The sequence below is a fragment of the Marmota monax genome, unplaced genomic scaffold (assembly GCF_021218885.2).
Source record: "Marmota monax isolate L192 unplaced genomic scaffold, Marmota_monax_Labrador192_F-V1.1 WCK01_AAM20220418_F8-fsc00038, whole genome shotgun sequence".
Lineage (NCBI taxonomy): Eukaryota > Metazoa > Chordata > Mammalia > Rodentia > Sciuridae > Marmota > Marmota monax.
Window position 1 is genome coordinate 7,768,915 of NW_026692498.1, and position 21,544 is coordinate 7,790,458.

General features: G+C 49.1%; 1 protein-coding gene across 11 annotated transcripts; it reads left to right on the forward strand.

The window, feature by feature from the left end:
- Positions 1–1,926: 1,926 nt before the first annotated feature.
- On the forward strand, positions 1,927–17,175 carry Sf1 (splicing factor 1). Of its 11 annotated transcripts, none has more exons than XM_046445332.2 (14): positions 1,927–2,708; positions 4,174–4,302; positions 7,585–7,660; positions 10,662–10,814; positions 11,003–11,092; positions 11,427–11,610; positions 11,875–11,990; positions 12,088–12,195; positions 13,487–13,667; positions 13,930–14,203; positions 14,533–14,592; positions 14,707–14,886; positions 15,631–15,835; positions 16,270–17,175. In XM_046445332.2, exons 1-14 carry the CDS (start codon positions 2,327–2,329, stop codon positions 16,397–16,399), a joined length of 2,268 nt encoding a protein of 755 aa, XP_046301288.1. In that variant the 5' UTR covers positions 1,927–2,326; the 3' UTR covers positions 16,400–17,175. The 11 variants fall into 11 exon arrangements, with proteins under 11 accessions (XP_046301288.1, XP_046301279.1, XP_046301280.1 ...); XM_046445334.2 differs by having other exon boundaries at positions 1,931–2,357; XM_046445323.2 differs by lacking the exon at positions 16,270–17,175 and having other exon boundaries at positions 15,631–16,008.
- The last annotated feature ends 4,369 nt before the right edge of the window (positions 17,176–21,544 follow it).

The following is a 21,544-nucleotide window of genomic DNA, read 5'->3' on the forward strand; positions in this document are numbered from 1 at the left end:
AGGATATGCACAAGTTATACACAAAGTCTATACCATTTTGTATAATCTGAGCAACCACAGATTTTATATCCCAGTGGGGTTCTGTAACTGAGGGGTAGTACAAACATGCACACACACACATATAGGGTTTTGTTTTTGTTTTTTTTGGTGGTGCTAGGGATTGAACCCAGGGCTTTGTGCAGGCGAGGTAACACTTACCAACATATCCCCAGCCCCCACATATAGGCTTTTTGTTTTGCAAAGACAAGATTATGTGATATGTACTTCTTTTGCTCCATAGTAATACATCACAGAAATCCCTTAGTCTACTGGTATTGATAAACAGCTTTTCAAGGCTGCCTAAGAGTCCAATTTATGAATATTGAGGGAAACCCACTGTTTCAAATTTTGACCATTACAATGATGTAGTAAATGTAGAGGACTTTGAACACATTTTATAATCACTTGTCTTATTTTTGAGGGCAGATTGCCAGCAGTGCGATGCTGAATTGAAAGGTTTTGTACTTTTTGAAAGTGTTTTGGAAAGTGTGTTGTTTTTTTTTTGAGACAGGGTCTATTTGATCTATTTACCCAGGCTAGTCTCCAACTCCTGGACTCCACCTGCCTCAACCTCCCAAGTGCTGGAAAAATAGGTGCTTGTCCTGGTGCCCAGCTCTCAAAAGAGATCACATTTCCTTTCCTTTTTCTTTGTTTTGCTGGTCATGAATCTAGTGTCTCACTCTTGTCTGGCATGATTCTACCACAGAGCTACATCCCAAGCCCACTTCCCTTTAAATTTATTTTTATGTGGTGCTGGGAATGAAACCAAGACTCTTCTGTGAACTAGGCAAGCACTGTGCTACTGAGTTACATCTCCATTTTGAGACAAGGTCTTGCTAAACTGCTCAAGCTGGCCTCAAATTTGCAATTTTCCTGCCTCAGTCTCTCTCGTGGTGGGGATTACAAGCATTTACCACCATGTCCTTCCCAATATTGGCTTTTATCTGTAAAATGTGGTAACCGCCCCCCGCCCCCCCCCCGTGACTTTTACATACAATTTTAATTTTTTGCTTATCAAGAATATCTTTTTCCTGGGGCTGGGGTTGTGGCTCAGCGGTAGAGTGCTCGCCTAGCACGTGCGAGGCCCTGGGTTCGATCCTCAGCATCACGTAAAAATAATAAAGGTATTCAACTACTATTGAAAAATAATGTATAAAAAAACCGAATATCTTTTTCCTGTCCTTGTAGTCCCTCCGCCCCACCCCACCTTTACTTACTTCCTTGGTACTAGGGATTGAACCCAGGGGCGATTTACCATTGTGCTGCCTTCCCAGCCCTTTTAGTTTGGAGATTGGCCTTGGAATATGTGATCCTTCTGCCTCAGCTTCCCAAGTAGTTAGGATTGCAGAAGTGCGCCAACACCACGCCCGGCTCTGACACTGTTTTGAATCCTTCCACGAGGATACCCTATTTTATAGGCCTATTAGTTTTTTCATAGAAAACAGGAAGTCCCTTCCACCTGCGGCGTCAACAGATCCGGTTTGCCTAGAGCCTGCCCCTCCTCCGCTCGGGCCCCACTATTCCCGGTTACCACAGGAACAAGGACTGACGTCACGTAAGGCTTCCGCTCCAGATCCAAGGGTCTCCAGTGGAGGAAGAAGCGGAGAGGCCGCTTTGCCCTGATGTACGCGTGCGCACTCTCTGCCCCACCCCTCCCCCGCCGCAACTCTCGTTCTGACCCGGGCTTTTCCGCCGCGACTTCTCGTCTAATCCCGGCGCAACTGCTCCCTGGGGGAGGAGAGTGGAGAGAGGCTCCAAGTAGAGTCAGCCAATCACACGACACTACGAGGCAAACGCGATTGATTGACTCCATCACCTGCAGCCAATGAGGGAGTTCTCTGGCCCTACGTCATAGAGTTTGCCCCATCCTATCCCCTCTTTCCTGGCCTGCGAGCTCAGTCCGCGCAGTAACAAATGGAAGTGCGCGCTGCGACACCTCCCAGCCCACCGGGGTCCGCCGCCATTTCCTCGCCTGGCCTAACGGTTTGGCCAATCGCAGCGCGCATCAAGAAGGACTAGCGCTCCGCCAATCGGAGGCCGCCGGCTTCGACCCCTTGCCTCTGCCCGGCCCAATCCAGGCCGCGGCCCCGTCGCCCCCAACCCGCCCCCGCGGCACTCTCTCTCCTCCCTCTTTGTGCGTCTCGCGCCGCCGCCGCCCGCCGCGTGAGAGGACGAGCTCCGCGCGCTCCTCGGCAGCGTAGTCGGGTCCCCTCCCCCCCGGAAGGTTCGCGAAGGAGAAGCCGCCGCCGAGGAAGAGCCGCCGCCGGTGCCGGTCTCCGGGGGCGCCATGGCGACCGGAGCGAACGCCACGCCGCTGGGTAAGCTGGGGCCCGCCGGCCTCCCCCCGCTTCCCGGGCCCAAAGGGGGCTTCGATCCGGGGCCTCCGCCCGCGCCTGGGGCGGGGCTGCTGGCGCCCAGGCCGCCGCCGCCCCCGGGCTCGATGGGAGCCCTGACCGCGGCCTTCTCCTTCGCGGCGCTACCGCCGCCACCGCCGCCGCCGCCGCCCCCCCCGCCTCCCCATCAGCCGCCGCCGCCGCCACCGCCGCCGTCCCCTGGCGCCTCGTACCCGCCGCCGCAGCCGCCCCCCGCGCCGTCGCTCTACCAGCGCGTGTCGCCGCCGCAGCCGCCGCGTCAGGACCAGCAGCCGGGCCCGGCCGGCGGCGGAGGAGGTGAGTCGGGCCGACAGCGCGAGAGGCGTCGCGCGGACCGGCCCGGCCGGCGGAGGGGCGCGCTGCGGCGGCGACGGCGGCTGCACGCGGCAGGGGCGCGCGCGCGGGCGCGCGCACGGGGAGGCCCAGGCGGAGGCGCCCCAGGGTGCGCGCGGCCTGGTTCACGGGGCCTCGAGCGCGCTTGCGCGCTGGGGAGGGCGGGGGAGGAAGGGCGGGAGGTGCGCAGGCGCAGCTTGGCTGCGGCCTTGGGCCGCCCAAACCAAAGGACCTGGGGTCCACGCAGGTGCAGAGTGTAAGGGTGAAGGCTGGGGAGGGGTTCACTGACGACGAGGAGCAGCTCCCATTCTGGTCTTAGAGGAATCTATTTTTTACAATAAACTGTGTTTCCACTAATGTGGAAGAGGTTGGAAGGCTTCAGGTGGTGATTGGGTCCGATCTTTTTTGGCACTTGATTTTCCTTTATTTACCCTAAGATTTCTCAGTGTGATCAGTTTTCCACTTAGTTTTAAAAAGGGTTTCTCTCTGGGCTTGTACCCTTTGGAAGTGTACGTACGACGTGCTACGTGTAGGGAAATGGCATGTATCGGGGAATGAGAGTTTGTGTCTTGTTGAATTTGATATTTAAGAGTTCTGATCCTGTCGGCCCAACTGATCAGGGAAATTGAATGCTAGTCTGGGCTGCACCTTTTTCCTGGTGAAAAAAATCAGGCCTTTTCATTTAGTAATTTGGTTTGGTTGTGCTCTGATCTCTTTAGAGGCTGATTCCTTTTTTTGTGGTGCTAGAGATTGAACCCAGGGCCCTTGTGCATGTGGGGCAAGCACTCTACCAACTAAGCTATATCCCCAGCCCCCTGATCTCTTTAGAAAGGTGACTGGGACAGGGGGAGGTAGAATTGGGAAGAGCCGGCAGTTCTCAGTACTGCTTTATAGACTAATTCTTCAGTCTTGTCTCTGCTGGACCATTAGTCATTTGTAAATAATAGTGTGTGTGTTTATAATACTTTATATGGAACTTGGGTTCCATACCCATCACTGGAAAAAAGCTGTTCACATGCTTTACAGTGTTCTTCTAAACAAAAAAAAAAATATGTGTATATGTTTTTTAGTTGTTGATGGATCTTTTATTCATTCATTTACATGCAGTGCTGAGAATCAAACCCTGTGCCTCACACAAGCTAGGCAAGGGCTCTACCACTGAGCCACAACCCCAGCCCTTCTAGAAAAAATTTTGAAATGTGAAATATCAACTTTCCTGACCCAGAACCAAGTACCCTTGTAGTGGCCGTGTTTTCATCTCTGACCTTTGAAGTTTGTTTTTCCATTCTTTGCCATTTAAATCTTAAGTGGAGTTCTCAGTTTCAGAGTGTGCTGACATTCTGCGTATATATCCTAAGAAACCTGAATTGCCTGTTGGTAATACTGTGCAGGCTTATATTTGCACCTGATGGTCTTTGTCTGCCTTTAGACTTCCCAAGTAAGAAGCGGAAACGGAGCAGATGGAATCAAGATACAATGGAACAGAAGACAGTGATTCCAGGAATGCCTACTGTTATTCCCCCTGGACTTACTCGGGAACAAGAAAGAGCTTACATAGGTAAATACACGTTCTGTATCCAAGTGTATTTTTAGATGATTATTTATTCTGAGTGCTATATCTGTCGAAAGTCCTATAGTTTTTTTTTTATTATTATTATTGTTATAGAGACAAGATATGGTCAGATGTATTCTCATGTCATTGGTATAATGTCAGGTTTTGCTCAGCAAGTGTTGCATTTGTAGTTCCTTGTTTTGGTCTGTTCATAACAGCAGTGTTCTCCACGAGTGCCAGGAAGGGTCGAGGGCCCCATTTAGGAATGAGAATAGTCCCCATTCCAGCAGCCCACCTTTTTCAGCTGCTGTTCATTACCAGTTGGTGAGGTGAGTGTCTTGTCTGCCTCTCTGGACAGGCCCCAGTGGAGAACACTGCAGGTATTGTAAACCAAGTACCTTTTTCACAGCATGGCCTTTCACCATAATTTCATATTTCTCCCTTTCCCTAAAATGTGGTTTTACTTTTTATAGGTTCTTTCTGAAAAGGAAAAAAACAAAAACAAAAACTCAGTTTGAACAGTGTTCCTTGACAGTGTGTTTACAGTTCACCCCTTTTTACCATTTTCTTGAATTTAACCTTCCCTTCAGCATCTTCTGGTTTGGCCTCTGGAGAGCTGTCTTAAGATGAAGGCTCTTGTATTTACTTCTAAAGAACTCTGCTGGGAAGGGGATATTGCTTGATACACAGTAAAAAGTGGTAGCTTTCCCCTTGATATTTCACGACTATCCACAGTGGGATTGAAACTAACCTCAAAATTACTTTAAGAAAATAATATAAGGTCTAATGCAATCTTTATATACTTGTCCAACTGTCTCAGAAAGTATGCTTGATAACATATCCTACTAATCAAGTAAACATCTCTCTCTTTGCCCGCTCACCCCCTTGGGAGGAAATTAGGGCAAAGACATCTTAGGCTTTATGAGGCTGTGGCCTTCCCATGAAAGCTTCAAGGCCCCATGGCTTAATTTTGGAGAGGGTTTTAATTTTGTGGTTTTTATATTATTGCGGGGAGGTGCTTTGTTTCTGGTACTAGGGATTGGACACCCGAGCATTTTCTGTTTCTGAATTACATCCCAAGCCTTTTCTTTAACTTTATTTTTTTAAATTAGTTATTATTTTGGGTACTGAGGGTTGAACCCAGGGGCGCTTAACCTTTGAGCCACATTCCCAGCCCTTTTTTATATTTTATTTAGAGACAGGGTCTCACTGAGTTACTTTAATTAAATTGCTGAGGCTGTTCTTGAATCTGTAGTCCTGCCTCAGCCTCCCGAGTTGCTTGGATTAGAGGTGTATACCACTGTGCCTGTCTTCTTTAACTTTATTTTGAAACGGGGTCTCATTAAGTTGGAGAGACTGGCTTTGAATTTAAAGTCTTCCTGCCTCAGCCTCTTGAGTTGCTGGAGTCTTAGGTGTATGCCACTGTATCCAGTAATTGTTGAGAATTTTGAGGTATTATAATTCTGTATGATTTGAGGATTTAACCCAGGGGTCCTTTACCATTGAGTTACACCTCCAGGCCCTTTTTAAATTTTGAGACAGGATATCATCTGCCTAGAACTTGATCCTGGCCTTGATCTTCCTGCGTGTCCTCACTAGTTGTTGGGATTACAGGCTTTCTATCTCCTTTTTCACAGTACTACCAAGACTTTCCCCACTCTTCCTATCTACTCCAACCTACTCACTTGTGTCTCATTTGACCAGTGTGGGACTTAACAACCTTGTGGAATGCCTCTAGTGGAGTCATAGCACAAGAATACAAGCAGACCTGAAAATGGGGACAACAGACTCATTCTTTACAACTTGATTTCCTCTCCCTGTTGGCCTCATTAATGCACTGAGCCCTAAGGGCTGTTTCTAGCCATCATCAAAGTGTAGATAGAATCCAAGCAGAGATTGGTACAGGCCTCTGATCCCAGGAAGATAGCAACACTTTTTATAATTTCAGTATCAACTATTTATTCAGCTCAGAACCCACACCCCCACAATCCACCTGAGAGGACTGCCACATCATTGACTGAAGTCAGAAGTGTCTGGCATAAAGGAACTTGCAGAGCCATGTCTTACTCGCCTTCTGTCTCTCACAGTACACAGTGTCTTGTCCAGGGTGCCCTTAATATTGTCTTTTGTATTAATGGATTTTCATTTCTTGAGAAGTTCAGTGTGAGGGTGTGGTATATATCCCTGTGTGATGTACTTCAAATTAGAAGGTATCTGGGGTTAGATGTACATTAATATATCTAGGAGCCAACTCAACTCTAATCCAACCCAGTTAGCCTTGCCCTTGATAGAGGTGCCTACTAAGAACTCTGAGATGCTGCAAAGGTAAGAAACAGGTGGTTGATTAGTTTGTTGAAGAAAGTACTCTGGCTCTGCAGTTCCTATTATTTTGGGAAATCAGCTGTGTAACATTTCCCTGGATTCTCTGGCAACTTTTGTGAAACCCTCATCTCTCTTTTGGGTACAGCCTCAGGTCAAGGCCTGAGGGCCACGTATATTCTCCTTGATCCACACTTTGCATCTTCTACATACCTACTCTCCACATCAATAGCAGGTCTGAAAATAAACTCCTAGCACCTTATGCCTATTGGTGTATGAAGATAAAACATGATTTTCCATTTAATGTTTGCATAAAAACCGCAGGTATGGGAGACCTTTACTAGTAACAGGTCTGGATGTACAGAAAGTGTATGTATAAATTGCTATAAGATGTCAAATTGGTTATTGAATGTATTGCTTGTTCAGAAGTTTAAAACCTGGTCTTAATTGAAATGATATTTGCTCAACTGGTATTTTTCTTTGTCCCATGTTAATTGGGTCTCACTTTGGGCTATGTTTAATATTTCACAAAGAAAAATTAACTTCGCAAGTCTTGCCCTCAAGTAATTTGATGGGAACCAGGTACCGGTGATATCACACAATGGGTGTTGGTTTGGGGTGCCAATTGTAATAAGCAAGTGTTGGTGGGGAGGGAAAAGTGAACACCTCCTGATAATTGCTTTTGATGTTAGCCTTAGTGAACAGTCTTTATTGCTAACCCCTCTTCCAACAAACGGTTTGCTTCCTTAAGTGATAACCATTTTGAAGTGAAAAAATAACCTATAGATGTAAGTGGACTTCTGCCAATAGGTGGTTGGGGGTTTTTGCCTCAATGTGTTCACTGATCAATCAGTCGTCCCTTTCAAAGTCTCCGAGTTCTTCATGCTTGTTGTTGAGATTTGAGATGTTTTTTGGTAACATTGTCTTTTTTCCATCCTTTTTTTTCTTTCCTAACCTGGTTTCTTCCAGTGCAACTGCAGATAGAAGACCTGACTCGTAAACTGCGCACAGGAGACCTGGGCATCCCCCCTAACCCTGAGGACAGGTTGGGAAACAGTTTTAACCAGCTGACAGTAACGCTTTTACCTTTTTCTCAATACATTTTACTGGTGGCAACATTGTGTCAGTTCGATAAAATCCTAGTTAAAGAGACTGGTGGTCTGACCATTCTGGGGACTAGGGTTTAATTAGTAAATGTATGTGGTCAGTCAACAGTTAGAAAATTGGAGTTTTAACTAAAAAGAATAAAAAGTTACATAAAAATGGACAACTGGTTTCCAATTGGTAAGCATGTAGATTTAACCTGATTTACCCACCCTGAGGGACAGTGAGAGGTGGCCATTAACCTGCCTTTTCAGTGCCTGCTTTGGCTGCAAGTCCAGGGTGTAGTTTTTCTCACAGGTACATGATGCAGGGGTTAAGAGTATTTTTGAGCATCACTGAATTAAGCGTGGCAGAAAATTAGACCAGCTCATTGATACACTATTTCTGCTTAAGGTTTTGAGGTGGTTTTAAAAGTAGGTGAGATTTCTAACCAACTTCCTTCACTGCCAATTAATTTTCAGCCTTGGCCATTGCCTGGGGGTTTGGGGAGGGGCCAGTATATTCTTACCTCACCTGTTTTGGGAAGGCAAGCAACCAATCCTAAATTACTTTTTTTTTTTTTTTTTTTTAAGGAATGTGGGCCTCAAACAGCTGTGGTCATGTCATTTCAGTTTATAATTGTCTCTCACCTCTAAAAAGTAAAGTTTATGTGAGGGAGATGGACTTTTTAAACTGAAATTGTATTGGCTGATCTTTGAACAGCTAACATCTGATCACTTAATAAGATAGTAAACCTTCCTCTCACTGAAATACCTCTTAGTGCATGCAGCATACTTAAAAAGACTTTGCTTTAAAAAGTAGTGTTTTTGGTTTTTGTTACCCAGTCTGGCTCATTCAGTCAGGAAGATGATAGAATGGCTTTACAAGTCACTCACGTGCATCTTTCTGCTGCCTTTTGCCAGGAAACAGCTTCGTTATTTCTCCATGTTGACTCTCTAATTTTACTTAATAAATCCGTTATATTTTTACCTGTAGATTTTGGTTGGAAGATTGTGTTATGTTATATTTCTTTTTGAAGATTTTTTTTTTTTTTCTTTTTAAGATTTCCATTGTAGGTGATAGACCACAACTGTTTAGTTGTCTTTTTGGCCTTTTCCCCTTTAATAATGTCTACAGGTTACAGGCAATTCCTCTAAAGGATTGAGTTTTTAACAAACCTCTTTGCTTCCTGGAGAACTGGGATTAGAATTTAGTTGATGTGCCCGATGCCTATTCAGGTGAAGAAGTCCAGCCAGCCTAACCTCTAGATTATTAGCTTTTGCCTTTCACTTCCACAATTTGGGAAGAGGTTAAACTGTGAGGCCTTTAAATGGCCAGTTTGGGACTGGTACAACTTGTTCTGGTGATTAGCCAGAAGTGCTCAATTCTAGACAGCTGTGGGGTGGGCATAGAAATGTCAAGCATGTTAGAAATAAAACCAGAGCAGGATTTTTCTTCCCTTGCACTTAGTTTTGAAAGAGGCCCTAATGCCTGATTGGTTTTGCTTTTGAGCCCAGGTTGGAAGGAAATGCATAAGTTTCTTACTTTTTAATAAGATTATTTCTTAAGAAGGTATATCAAAATTAAGCCACTTCATATGCTATTTTGATGTTATTTAACTTGCACAGTTAAAGGTGTTTTAAAATCTCTTGTAGACCTTAATGTGTAAGATGATAGTCTAATGAGCTGGGGTATGTTTGCCTGTGTTCACTTTCACTGGATTGTGCTAACAGTTTATACAAATGCTAGAAACGGAGGTGTCATTTAGCCGTCATTAGTCATGAACAAACCTGACCTTTTATTCCATCGTGTGTGTGACGTGGTATGACATGGTTACCTTTAGGCTGAAGACAGTGGGAGCAGCCGAGTTCAGTCCTTGCTCTCCATCTAGGCAAGGTTCTCTCAACTAAACCAAGGGTGTAGGAGTCTGAACTACTTTCAGGATGTTTTTTTAATAACCTGATCCACATGGTCTTTCCCTTCTTGCAGCTGCTACTAAATTTTCATACAGAATATCAAGCTATGGTCCTTTTTGTAATCTTAACTCAGAATTCTAGGAGTGTGACTTCTCTTTTTTTTATTACCGCAAAATCCAGCTGTGGTAAACTGACCATTTTATCATTACTATTTTTTTTGCTTGTAGCATCAGCATTTTACTCCTTAAAAAATGAGAGAGAATAATCTGCTTTCTGGACTTGTAAACTCTGGCGGAGAATCATAGGTTTCCCCCTTGCTGTTGGCAGGTTCAGACCCTAGACAAGTATTTGACCAAATCTGCATTTGCAGCTCTAGCAGAAGCTGCTTTAGCACTTTAACGGTTTTCTCCATCCAGACTCCCCACCTCGAACAGCCAGAAACAGGTTGTCTCCTGGGCCTTGGACACAGCCAGCCAGGCCATTGAAGGAAAAGCAGAGACGAAGCCTTGAACCATCTCTCTCCATTGTGGGGACCAAGTAGCTGCAATAGCTTGAGTCCCAGCTGCTTTGGGTGAAAGAGCTCGTGTTCACTATGTGTCAGGGGTACAAGTGCTCTTCCTGATAGGCATGAGCTCTCCAAGAGAGAATGTTTCACCTAAACTCGGGTTTCTGTGGTTAACCAAGTTGGGATAGTGCATTTTTTTTCCCAAATGAAAGAAAAATTATATTTGGCAAGGAGACTCCTGTGGATGAAACTGTCCTTGCCACTTACAGTCCAGAGATTTCCCCCAAAGGACAGACTCCCCCCCACATCACTTTTAGAAACAAAACCTTTTTTTTTCCTTTCTCACACACACCCCAGTCCCCAAAATACTAAGCCAGCTTCCATTTCCCCATTCCACACGATCTCAAATAGCACACGTTATGGTCGGTTCCTCCGAAGAGTGTTAGGGTCTGAGAGGCAGAGGGGCTGGGGAAGACTGTTATAGTCCATGTGGGACTGAGGGAAGTAGGGACAGAGCAGTAACGGGGGTCTGTTTCCCACAGGTCCCCTTCCCCTGAGCCCATCTACAATAGTGAGGGGAAGCGACTTAACACCAGAGAGTTCCGTACCCGCAAAAAGCTGGAAGAGGAGCGGCACAACCTCATCACAGAGATGGTTGCCCTCAACCCTGATTTCAAGCCACCTGCAGATTATAAGTAAGCAGAGGGACTAGGTCCCTTGGGACAAGGTTACATGCCTGTCAAATGTGACCTGCTGGGGCAGTTTTGGTACTACTCACCACTTGTACAAGCTCACCCATAAATAATACTGGTGGTTAGTTTTAGAAAAACTGGGTGATCTCATCTGGAAATGTGCAGAGTTGGTGACTGTCTTTCTTCTTTAGACCTCCAGCAACACGTGTGAGTGATAAAGTAATGATCCCTCAAGATGAGTATCCAGAAATCAACTTTGTTGGGCTACTAATTGGGCCCAGGTGAGTAATCACTAGCTTATTGGGGTATAGAATTCCTTAGAGCCTAGATGTGTCTCCTTGTGCCTAATTGGGGTGCCATTCATTGGTTTTGTTTTAGTAAGGCATTGACTTTGGCTGAACTAGGCCATTCTGTGAGAACTCTTGTCAATATTCTCTTTTTACTTCAGAGAAAGAGAATCCTCAGATTCGCTGTGACTAGCTTTACCTTAAAGGGCACAGAGTTTTCAGTGGGAAAATTTGATTCTCTGTAGTTGTAGTTTTCCATCAATTTGCACCCAGCCCAGCCTCTGTCGAGTGTGAACTTGAGTATTAACTAAATCCTTTATGCCTCTAGAGGGAACACCCTGAAGAATATTGAGAAGGAGTGTAACGCCAAGATCATGATCCGGGGGAAAGGGTCTGTGAAAGAAGGGAAGGTTGGACGCAAAGATGGCCAGATGTTGCCAGGGGAAGATGAGCCACTTCATGCCCTAGTCACTGCCAATACAATGGAGAATGTTAAAAAGGCAGTAGAACAGGTGAGTGACGAGCCAAGAAAGGAAACCTCTTAATAGAAATCTGGGTGGTGGCCCAGGCACGTAGCACGTAGGCGGCTAGCTGCTACTCTCTTTTTTTTTTTTTTTTTGTACTGGGGATTGAATCCAGGGGCACTTTTCCACTGAGCTAAGTCCCCAACCCTTTTTACTTTACAGTAGGATCTCAGTTGCAGGGACTGATCTCAGCCTCCTGAGTCATTGGGATTACAGTTATGCATGACTAACTTCTCGTTGTGTCTTCACTAGATCAGAAACATCCTGAAGCAAGGTATTGAGACCCCAGAGGACCAGAATGATCTACGGAAGATGCAGCTTCGAGAATTGGCTCGCTTGAATGGTACCCTTCGGGAAGATGATAACAGGTAGTGATCAGTTGAGAGGAGTGTGCAGAGACCTGAAGAAGCTGTGCAAGTGGAGAGGGTGTTCACAGCCTTTGAGTTGATTTTCTCTTCTCAACAGAATCTTAAGACCCTGGCAGAGCTCAGAGACCCGCAGCATTACCAATACTACAGTGTGTACCAAGTGTGGAGGAGCTGGCCACATTGCTTCAGATTGCAAGTTTCAAAGGTGAGGGACTAGCTGTTCTATGGGTTTTCTGGTAACCAGTGACATACAAGATAGTTCTCTTTAGCACATGGTTGGGTGATGGTGTGATTGATAAAACTAAGGAGGATTAGAAACAATCTTACAGAACAACTCTGTTTTATTGTTTGTCTTGTGTCCAAGAAAACCAAAAGGTTTCTATTCTGATTATTTAGTACTAGGGATTGAACCTCAGGGGAATTTTTATCACTGAACTATATCCCCCGTCCTTTTTTATTTTGAGAGGGTCTTGCTGAGTTGCTGAGGCTGGCCTCAAACATGGCATCCTCTTGCAAGTCACCAGGATTATAGGTGTGTGCCATAGGCCCAGATTGGTTATTATAATGTTTTCACTGAGGCTCAATATTAGTTCACTGCCTTTGCTGCTTAAAGATTTGTTCAAAGCTGGCAGGAGGCTGAGGCAGAGGATCTCAAGTTAAGGGTCCAAGCAACTTAACTGAGATCCTTTCTAAGAATTTTAAAGAATAGGACTGAGGTTGTAGCTCAGTGGTAGAGCACTTGCCTAGCATGTGTGAGGCACTGGGTTTGATTTTCACTCAGCACCACATAAAAATAAAGGTATTGTGTCCATGTACAACTAAAAAATATTTTTCAAAATTTGGGGGCCAGGCACGCTGGTGCACACCTGAAATCCCAGCGGTAGGAGAATCAAGAGTTCAAAGCCAGCCTCAGCAATTTAGTGAGGCACTAAGCAACAAGAACCTGTCTCTAATAAAATACAAAATAGGGATGGAGAATGTGGCTCAGTGGTGGTGCTCTGGAGTTCAATCCCTGGTACCCCCCCCCCCCCCAAAGGAAAAAAAAAAACCAACTTGGGGATATAGCTTGGTGGCAGAGAATCCCTGAGTTCAATCCCTAGTATCAAAAACAAACAAAACAAAACTGACTACAGAATTTGACTATTTGTAAATCAGCCCTTGACACCAGCATTTCTCTAAGGTTCTTTCTGGCAGTTGCCTAGTCTTGGAGAGACTTTCTTTCTTTCATAATGGGCAAGTAGGATTTGATGAAACTGGAGAGGGTGAACCTGTGTTCTTATGACTATCAGGGGCCTGGTGCTTCCTCACCAGTTCTCTTGGCCCAGGGCTTCTGCTGTGGCAGACACTGGCGCTCTAGATGAGGAAATGGCCCTGAACCAAGGAGCTGGTAGGACTGTTTACACTATATGCCTAGTAAGAGGTTAGAAAGAAAGGGTGATCTGAGGGCTGAATCTTCAAAGCTTCCCCTGCTCTCTGTATCCCCCACCCCACTTCAGGCCTGGTGACCCCCAGTCAGCTCAGGATAAAGCACGGATGGATAAAGAATATTTGTCCTTGATGGCTGAACTTGGGGAAGCTCCTGTCCCAGCATCTGTGGGCTCCACCTCTGGGCCTGCGACCACACCCTTGGCTAGTGCACCTCGGCCTGCTGCTCCTGCCAACAACCCGCCTCCACCGGTGAGCCTTGGGGGAGGGTTCTTTTGGCCTGGTCCCCTAGTCTCTTCCTCAGAGACTGGAAGCTATGGCCAAGTGCTTTGGGTGGAGCTGAGTGAGGGACATGGATGGCAACATTGTTCTTCCGGAATGTCTGGCCAGTGGGGGACTTCTTACTTTGGGAGGCCTCTTGTGCTTTTATCCTGGTCCTATGGCATAGCTGGAAGAACAGTGTTGCCATCAGGGGGAGCAGACAGGGACGTTGGCCGGAAATGCTCTCACGTAGTCTCTCATGTCCACTACCCAGAGCCGCCCACCCTGGATGAATTCTGGCCCTTCAGAGAGTCGGCCTTATCATGGCATGCATGGAGGTGGTCCTGGCGGGCCTGGAGGTGGCCCCCACAGCTTCCCACACCCATTACCCAGCCTGACAGGTGGGCATGGTGGACATCCCATGCAGCACAACCCAAATGGACCCCCACCCCCTTGGATGCAGCCACCGCCACCACCGATGAACCAGGGCCCCCACCCACCTGGGCACCATGGCCCTCCTCCAATGGGTAAGTAAGTGTCAGACCAGAAACCTTGGGGCTCTGGGGTAAGCACGGGCTTCTGTCAGGGTCCCTGTGAGCTGAAAACAGCTCTCAAAATGGCTTACTAGTGCACTGGGCCTACTGGCCTTGCCAAGTCTTGGGTTCTAGAAGGAGCAAGACTGAGTAAGAAGTGCCTTGTGCATGGGGAGGTCCAGCACTGCCTCCATATGAAGACTTTTCAGAGCTGTTGTCTCAAGGGTAGTATTCAAGCTATGTGACTGAGGAAGATGTTGGGGGGTGTCTTCCCTGGCTGGTTCAAATGTCCTGCTAAGTCCCTGCTCTTTCCTTCCATCAAGATCAGTACCTGGGAAGTACGCCTGTGGGCTCTGGGGTCTATCGCCTGCATCAAGGAAAAGGTAATATTGTCTGCTTGCTGTGGGTCTCCACCTAAGTCTGTGTTAAGTAAGCAGGGGCTCTGGCCCAGGTCCCCTCCTTCCCTGAGGCCTCACCCTTCTTTGACCTACCTGCAGGTATGATGCCGCCGCCGCCTATGGGCATGATGCCGCCACCGCCGCCGCCTCCCAGTGGGCAGCCCCCGCCCCCTCCCTCTGGTCCTCTTCCCCCATGGCAGCAGCAGCAGCAGCAGCCTCCGCCACCCCCTCCGCCCAGCAGCAGTATGGCTTCCAGTACCCCCTTGCCATGGCAGCAAAGTGAGTGCAATATTTTGGGCTTGTGGGGGTGGGTGGGACAAGGGTTGGGGTTTAGAACAATAAGACCTCATAGCTCACACACCTTGGGAAGAGACTCGCTCTCGGCTGGGGGATTTGGGAGGCAGAAATGGAAGGGGCCGCCTGGCCCTGGGGGTGTCTTGGGGAGGAAAGCTGATGTTTGGTGTGGTTGTGTCTGGGGAGAGATTTGTGGGGGTCTGGAGGGGAGCCTGCAGTTGTAGGCAGGGTATCGGAAGTCCAGGCTCTGCCAGCTGAGTGAACTGCTGGCTGGCCCGTCTTGTACATAGGGCGGAGTGGGAAGGTGCATGCTTGTTCTGGACGGGGTTGTGATTGGGCCTGAGAGACTGCAGAGAAGGGACTGGGCAGTGGGGAGAGAGCAGCTGTGGCCTTGAGGTTGAATGTGCCGTTCGGTGGTGGCGGCGGCTGGGCGGAGGGACGTCAGAGCCGGTTCTTGAGTCTGGTACTTTTCCCTCAGCCCCTCCAGGGGCATTGGTGACAAAGGGCTTATGCTGTTAAGCCCAGAGACATTGAGGCTGACCCCAGGGTAGTCCTGCCCACCCCTCCACTCCCCATCACCAGGACAGCCCTGCCCGCCCGCCCCCCACCACCGTACCGCATGCCAAGCAAGGAGCAGGCGCCCCTCGCCCCCCATCCCAAGGCAGCAGCCGCAGAGAGCCGCGGTGTGCCCCCCCGCGCGTGTGACCTTGGGCTTCTTTACCACCCCAGATACGACGACTACCACCACGAGCGCTGGCACAGGGTCCATCCCGCCATGGCAACAGCAGCAGGCGGCTGCCGCAGCTTCTCCAGGAGCCCCTCAGATGCAAGGCAACCCCACTATGGTGCCCCTGCCCCCCGGGGTCCAGCCGCCTCTGCCGCCCGGGGCCCCTCCCCCTCCGCCGCCTCCGCCACCTGGTTCCGCCGGCATGATGTATGCCCCGCCCCCTCCTCCTCCGCCTCCCATGGACCCTTCTAACTTTGTCACCATGATGGGCATGGGGGTGGCGGGCATGCCACCCTTCGGGATGCCTCCAGCTCCCCCACCGCCTCCACCACAGAACTAGACTCGTTTTTTAAGAAAATATATATTATATATAGAGAGAATTGGTCTCGTTTAAACACACGCCGAACCTCACCATATGGAGCCAGACATTGGGACGCACGCATGTGATTGTGTGTGCACGCATGTGTGTGTGTGCACGCACCGGGCTGGGCCAAGCGACTGAGAAATCGCTTGGGAACGGGCAGGATATAGTAGGGGCGCCAGCTTGGGCTCTCCTGGCGCCCCGTAGCATCGAGTGTCTTCTTTGTCTTCTTTCTCTCCTCACCCAACTCCCTTTGCCTCTCCCCAAACCGGGCCGCCAGGATCCCTCCCCGCAGCGGCGATGGCCCGAGCCATGAGAGTGAGGACTTTCCGCGCCCATTGGTGACCCTTCCAGGCAGACAGCCTCAGCAGCGCCCCTGGTGGACAGGATGGTTCGGCAAAGCAGCCTGAGTTATTTTTGTGGACGGAATCGGAACACGCTGGCTCCATATCGTGAAATTTTTATTAATTTTTTTCTTTTTCTTTTGTTATTTCCTTATCTCTTCCTTTCTTCAGACTCCGTCCAAGGAGATGCTCTCCCCGGTCTTCTGCTGCAATTAGAATCCTTCCCTTCTCTCCATTCCTCCTTCTCCCCTTGCCAAGGAGAGGGGAGCAAATGGTTTTAGGCACAGGCTTTGACTATTAATGTTAGGCTGGGGGGGGTGGTCCTTTGGTTCTAAGTGTTTCAAGGGTCCATAGCCACCCCTAAAGACGTTTGTCTTAAATTTTTGAGTAGCAGTTTATCTCTGCCACCTTGTCAAAGAGACTTGTGAAGTTGCCAAGGGTGGCTTTTCATAACCATCCTGCACTCCTGCCAGCAGTAGGGACACAGCTGAAGCCACCTTGGGCTGGCCTGCCAGCCCAGAGTCCTTTCCACTCTCCCCGACCACCTAAGCTGCCACAGAATCCATTTGTTCCTCTCCTTCCTGGAAGCCTTCCTCTTTTATTTTAGTCCCGAATGTCTGAATGTTTTGCAGTGTCTAGGGGTTTGAGCCCCTCGTTCTTTGTTCTGCTTCTCTCCCCGCCCCTTCCCTCTTCATGGAGTGATTATGTTGACAATAATGTGTAACGCGCGTTCTCTTCACTGGTTTATCTACAGAAATTTCTCTGGGCTTTTTTTTCGGTGTTTGATTCAACACTGCACTAAAGGGGGGTGTTCCGTTGAATAAAAGAGCAGTGTGGTTTTCTGGGTCTGTTTCTTTATTTTCTTTTAACCCTCTGCCACCACCCACAGTGGCCCCAAGGTTGCCATACTTTGTTTGTGTTCAGCATCTGGCCCCTGTTCCCCCTTCTGGAGTGAAGCCATGGGACATTAATTAAGGAAGCCTTCCACCTGCTCCCTGCGAGACTGAGTTTCTGGGAGTGGAGCGTGTGGGTGGCCCCTCCGTCTCTGTCTTGTTTCTGGTTCATGCACTGAGAACCAAGCTTACCCCATATCTCTCTCGTTTGTCCTTTTGAAGGCCTTTCCCTGGCACTTGGACCCCCACATTTGCTAAGCTCCAGTGGTGACTTGTGCCTGCAAACTGCCACCTGACTAAGGCCCTGGGCCTGGGGGGCCATCAGCACTAAAGGTCAAGCCAGCTAATCCTGCCTGTCAGGCATAGTAGCTAAAATTAAAACCGCCAAGTGGCTTTTTTTCTTTCTCTGCTGGTGGCTCACGGCTGCCAACACTGTAGGCTTGGGGAGTGGTGGGGGCAAGATAGCGCCCTACCTTGTGCTTTGTCAGCAGCACATCTTCATGGAGGGTATTAGGCTGGCTGTTTCTTTGTCTGGGGCTCTCATGGTACCTGTTGTGGCATCAGAAAAATTGTGTTACAAGTCCATGAGGTAGTGAGGCTCTTGGCCACCCTCTGCTGCTGTTGCTTGGCTATGCCACTCCTGGGAAGAGCCACCTTAGAACTGGGCTGCTCTCCAGTTTTGAGCTGGGGCTACTTCTGTTCCCTGGAGCAGAGCCGGCCATCTGGGCCTGTCCAGGATGCTGTATCACAAGCTGCAGGGATTGACGAGTGCTTGGAAGCAGGCTAGTGGGGTGGGCCTCCCTAACTGATCCCTAAACTAGAAAAGGGTGGGCCTTTGCTCTTAATTGACAGGAGTTGGGACAGGGCCTTGGAACCCAGCTACCCTCTTTGACCTTGGCTTCACCTCATTGCTTCCCCCACAGGCTTGGTTTCCCTGGTGGGCTCATTGGGCGGTTAATTAGCTCTTTGAAGCTCTGGAAGCAGCAAAGTGGCGCTATGTGGGTTTTAGAAATAAAAATCAATAAATGACTTAACCACAGCCCAGCTTTCTCCTCCGCCTCTCTCCTGGGGCCAGCTCCATTCCTGTGCTCCCTCCCTCTCGGCCCCCAGCCCACAGCTTTTAAGGTTTTGGAGAGTAACAGTGGCTAAAAAGGCATCCGTCCACACGAGTGGAAGCTGTTGGTCCTGTTGAGTGGCGGCAAGCACCTGCCCGGTGGCAGTGTTTGGGAAGATGGGAAACACTTGTCTCCCTGCCTTAACATTACCTTGGGTGCAAGAAAGACCCACCCTCCTATTGTGACAGGGCTGTTCTGGTTTCTGCTGCTGCAGCAGTGAGCATCCCAGCTCCTTCGAACTTGGCCAGGGGCATGCCAGTTGGGAAAGGTCAGCATCAGGGCTCTGTTACTGAGACTGGGCCAGACACCCTGCAGAAACCCAAGATTGGTCCAGGGAGGGAGGCCGAGTTTCTGCTTAGAAACCTGAACATAAACAACCTCCACTTGGTTCAGGTGGAAAAGTGAGCTTTCAGGGTTCATGCCCCTGGGGTGAGGGGCAGTTTAAGGAGAGTGGAGAGGATGGGAAGCTGGAGGTGACTTTGAGCCTGGGGGGGGGGGTTGACATGCTGGGCTGGGGTGTGCAGAATAAAGGTGGGGCCCTGTGGTGGTGTCACCCCAGGGAGAAGAACCTGGAGGCAGTCCAAGAGGGTGTTGTGCCACACAATGGGAAACCCACAGAAAAGCCAGAGCTCAGGTGACCTGTAGGCCAGTACCTGGAGTGCAGGAAGATAAGGCTGGGGTGGGAGTGGGGCCAGCACCAAGCAAGGTACCCACCCACTAACCTTTGCGTCAGGTAAGGTGGGGATGGTCTGTTGGAGTCGGGTCCTTGGCAATAGGCTGAGTTAAGTCTTGGAGGCAATAAGGGGCAGTGGAGTTTGTGTGACCCCAGCATGCTGCCACGATCAGGGTGGTGAAAGTCTAGATAATGAGCTCAGGCTTGTCAGGTGGTGACTGCCAAGAAATCGGCTCTGCCACAACCCTCTAAGGGAGAATGCAGGTCAGGGCCACCTTACACGGGGCCATGCCAGAGGCTAGGTGCAGCCGAACGCAGAGATGGGGATTGAATTGTGAAAGGGAACTACCGGGCATTTTTTTTTTTCCTCCATTAAAAATGGGAAATAGGAGTGGTGGTGCACACCTATAATCCCAGAGGCTCAGGAGACTGAGGCAGGAGGACTGCAAGTTCTAAGCCAGCCTCAGTGGCCTGGGGGATGTGATTCAGTTTAAGTGTCCTGGTACCAAAAATAAAAGGAAATAGTGCCTCAGAAACTATGCTTGAGGCAGTGGGTTCCATCCTCTGTACCACAAGGAAAAAAAAAGTTGTCACTGTCTACCCAAGTGCTATTCATTGTTTTCTTGATCTCCTGGAAATGTGGCCTCCGCATCCCCCAAATACAAGCAGGCCAACACCCCTCTGTCTGGGGCAGGTGGAAGAGTGGAGGCCTTGCAAATGGGCCTGCACTGCTGCAGCTTAGTCAACAGCTTGGTTGTCCTGAAGCAGACTCAATAGCACCCCACAGCTGCCCAAACCTCTCTGACCTGCTGCTTTGGCCCTCAAGTATAAAAGCCAGTTCTTCCCCTGGACTAGCCTGCCACCCTGGGAGGCCCAGCCAGCCTTTGAAATAGTACAGACTCCTAGGTTCTCTTTGCCCAAAGAATAAAAACAAGTTCCAAAGTCTACCCTCAAGAGATTAGGGCAACTGGAAGAGGCAGGGTTTATATAGCCTCAATTTGAGAATATAATTTTTTTTTTTTTGAAAGGGGTATCAGGGATTGAACCCAGGGGCACTGAACTACTGAGCCACATCTCCAGCCCTTTTTTATTTTTGGAGACAGGATCTCACTGAGTTGCTGAGACTGGCTTTGAACTTGTGATCCTTCTGCCTCAGCCTCTGGAGCCATTAGGATTATAGGCATGTGCACCCAGCAGAAGTAGACAATGGAATCTAAGGCTCAGAAAGCTAAAGCGACCAGTCCAAGGGCACACAGCAAACCAGTGTCAGGGACAGGACATAAGCAATGAATGGGGGCCTGAAGCTGAATGGGGGAAAGGTGCAGAGTAGATCCCATTTTTTAAGTGAGGTCACAGAGCTGTGAATCCTGACCTACTAATCCTTGCCCTGTGCATGGCCCCAGATAGGCAGGGAGGGGGGGTGAGAGAAGGCATGTGGGTCCCAGGGAGACCCGAATGCCACCCCTCGCGGTGGCCCACAGGACTACAGTTCCCAGGGACTCCTGCTCCAGGCTGGGAGCCTCAGCACAGCTCGCCTGTAATCTGACCATGCCTCACGGAAAGGTCACTGCAGAGCTCCTTGAGGGACAGCAACAGGGGGAACTTAGTGTGGCTCAACTTTGGTAGGGGTGGGGTGAGGGCAGTTTCCCTACCTTAGGCAACACCCCCCCACATGCCACCTGCTGGAACTCAGGTCCTGGTCCCCCTTCTCACAGCTGCTCAGTGTCTTGAATGCTGGCCACACCTCCGTTCAAGGCACACTGACCCTTAGTTCTTGGCCCCTCTTGCCATAACATGCGGCCCTCCTACCTGTGTGCAGCCACCAACGGTGCCCCAGCCCAGGTTCTCTGTCATGATAAACCTGACCAGGGCTCATTTTTCCTCAGTCTGCACCTCCTGGCAAATATCTAAAGGGCTGAGGATATCACTTAGCAGGACCTGGCTTCCATCTCCAGCACCATTAAAAGAAAAGCAAAAAAGTGTAAAGCAAGCCCTGCTGCTCTGCTGAGGGTAGATTGTGTCTAGAACCCAGGACTAGGCCTCCTGAAACCCGTTCCCTGCGACAGCCCCCCAGCCTCTGCAAGAGTCCACAGTCCATGGGGCTGGGATTGTGGCTCAGAGGGAGAGCACTCGCCTCACATGCATAAGGCACTGGGTTTGATCCTCAGCACCACATAAAAATAAAATAAAGGTATTGTGTTCGCCTATAAGTAAAAAAAAAACATTAAAAAAAAGTCCACAGTCCAATCCCACACTTCATCTGTAGCTCAGGAAAGGGGCCCAGCGGGGGATGCCTTAGCCCAAGACACAGCCTCCCAGGCCAATGCTGCCTGCCTCATCTTGCCTGGAAACCTGCAAAAAGCAGGAACAGGACAGAAGACGGACTGTAGGAAGTGGGTCAGTACAGGCTGCAAACAGGCCTCCCTTCCCTCCCCTCCTCTTGCCCCCAAAATAGCTCCAAGCCTCCTGGCCAAGACCCTCCCATGGCAGGGGAGGTGGGGCAAGCTGCTCTGAGCCAGGCTTTAAATCC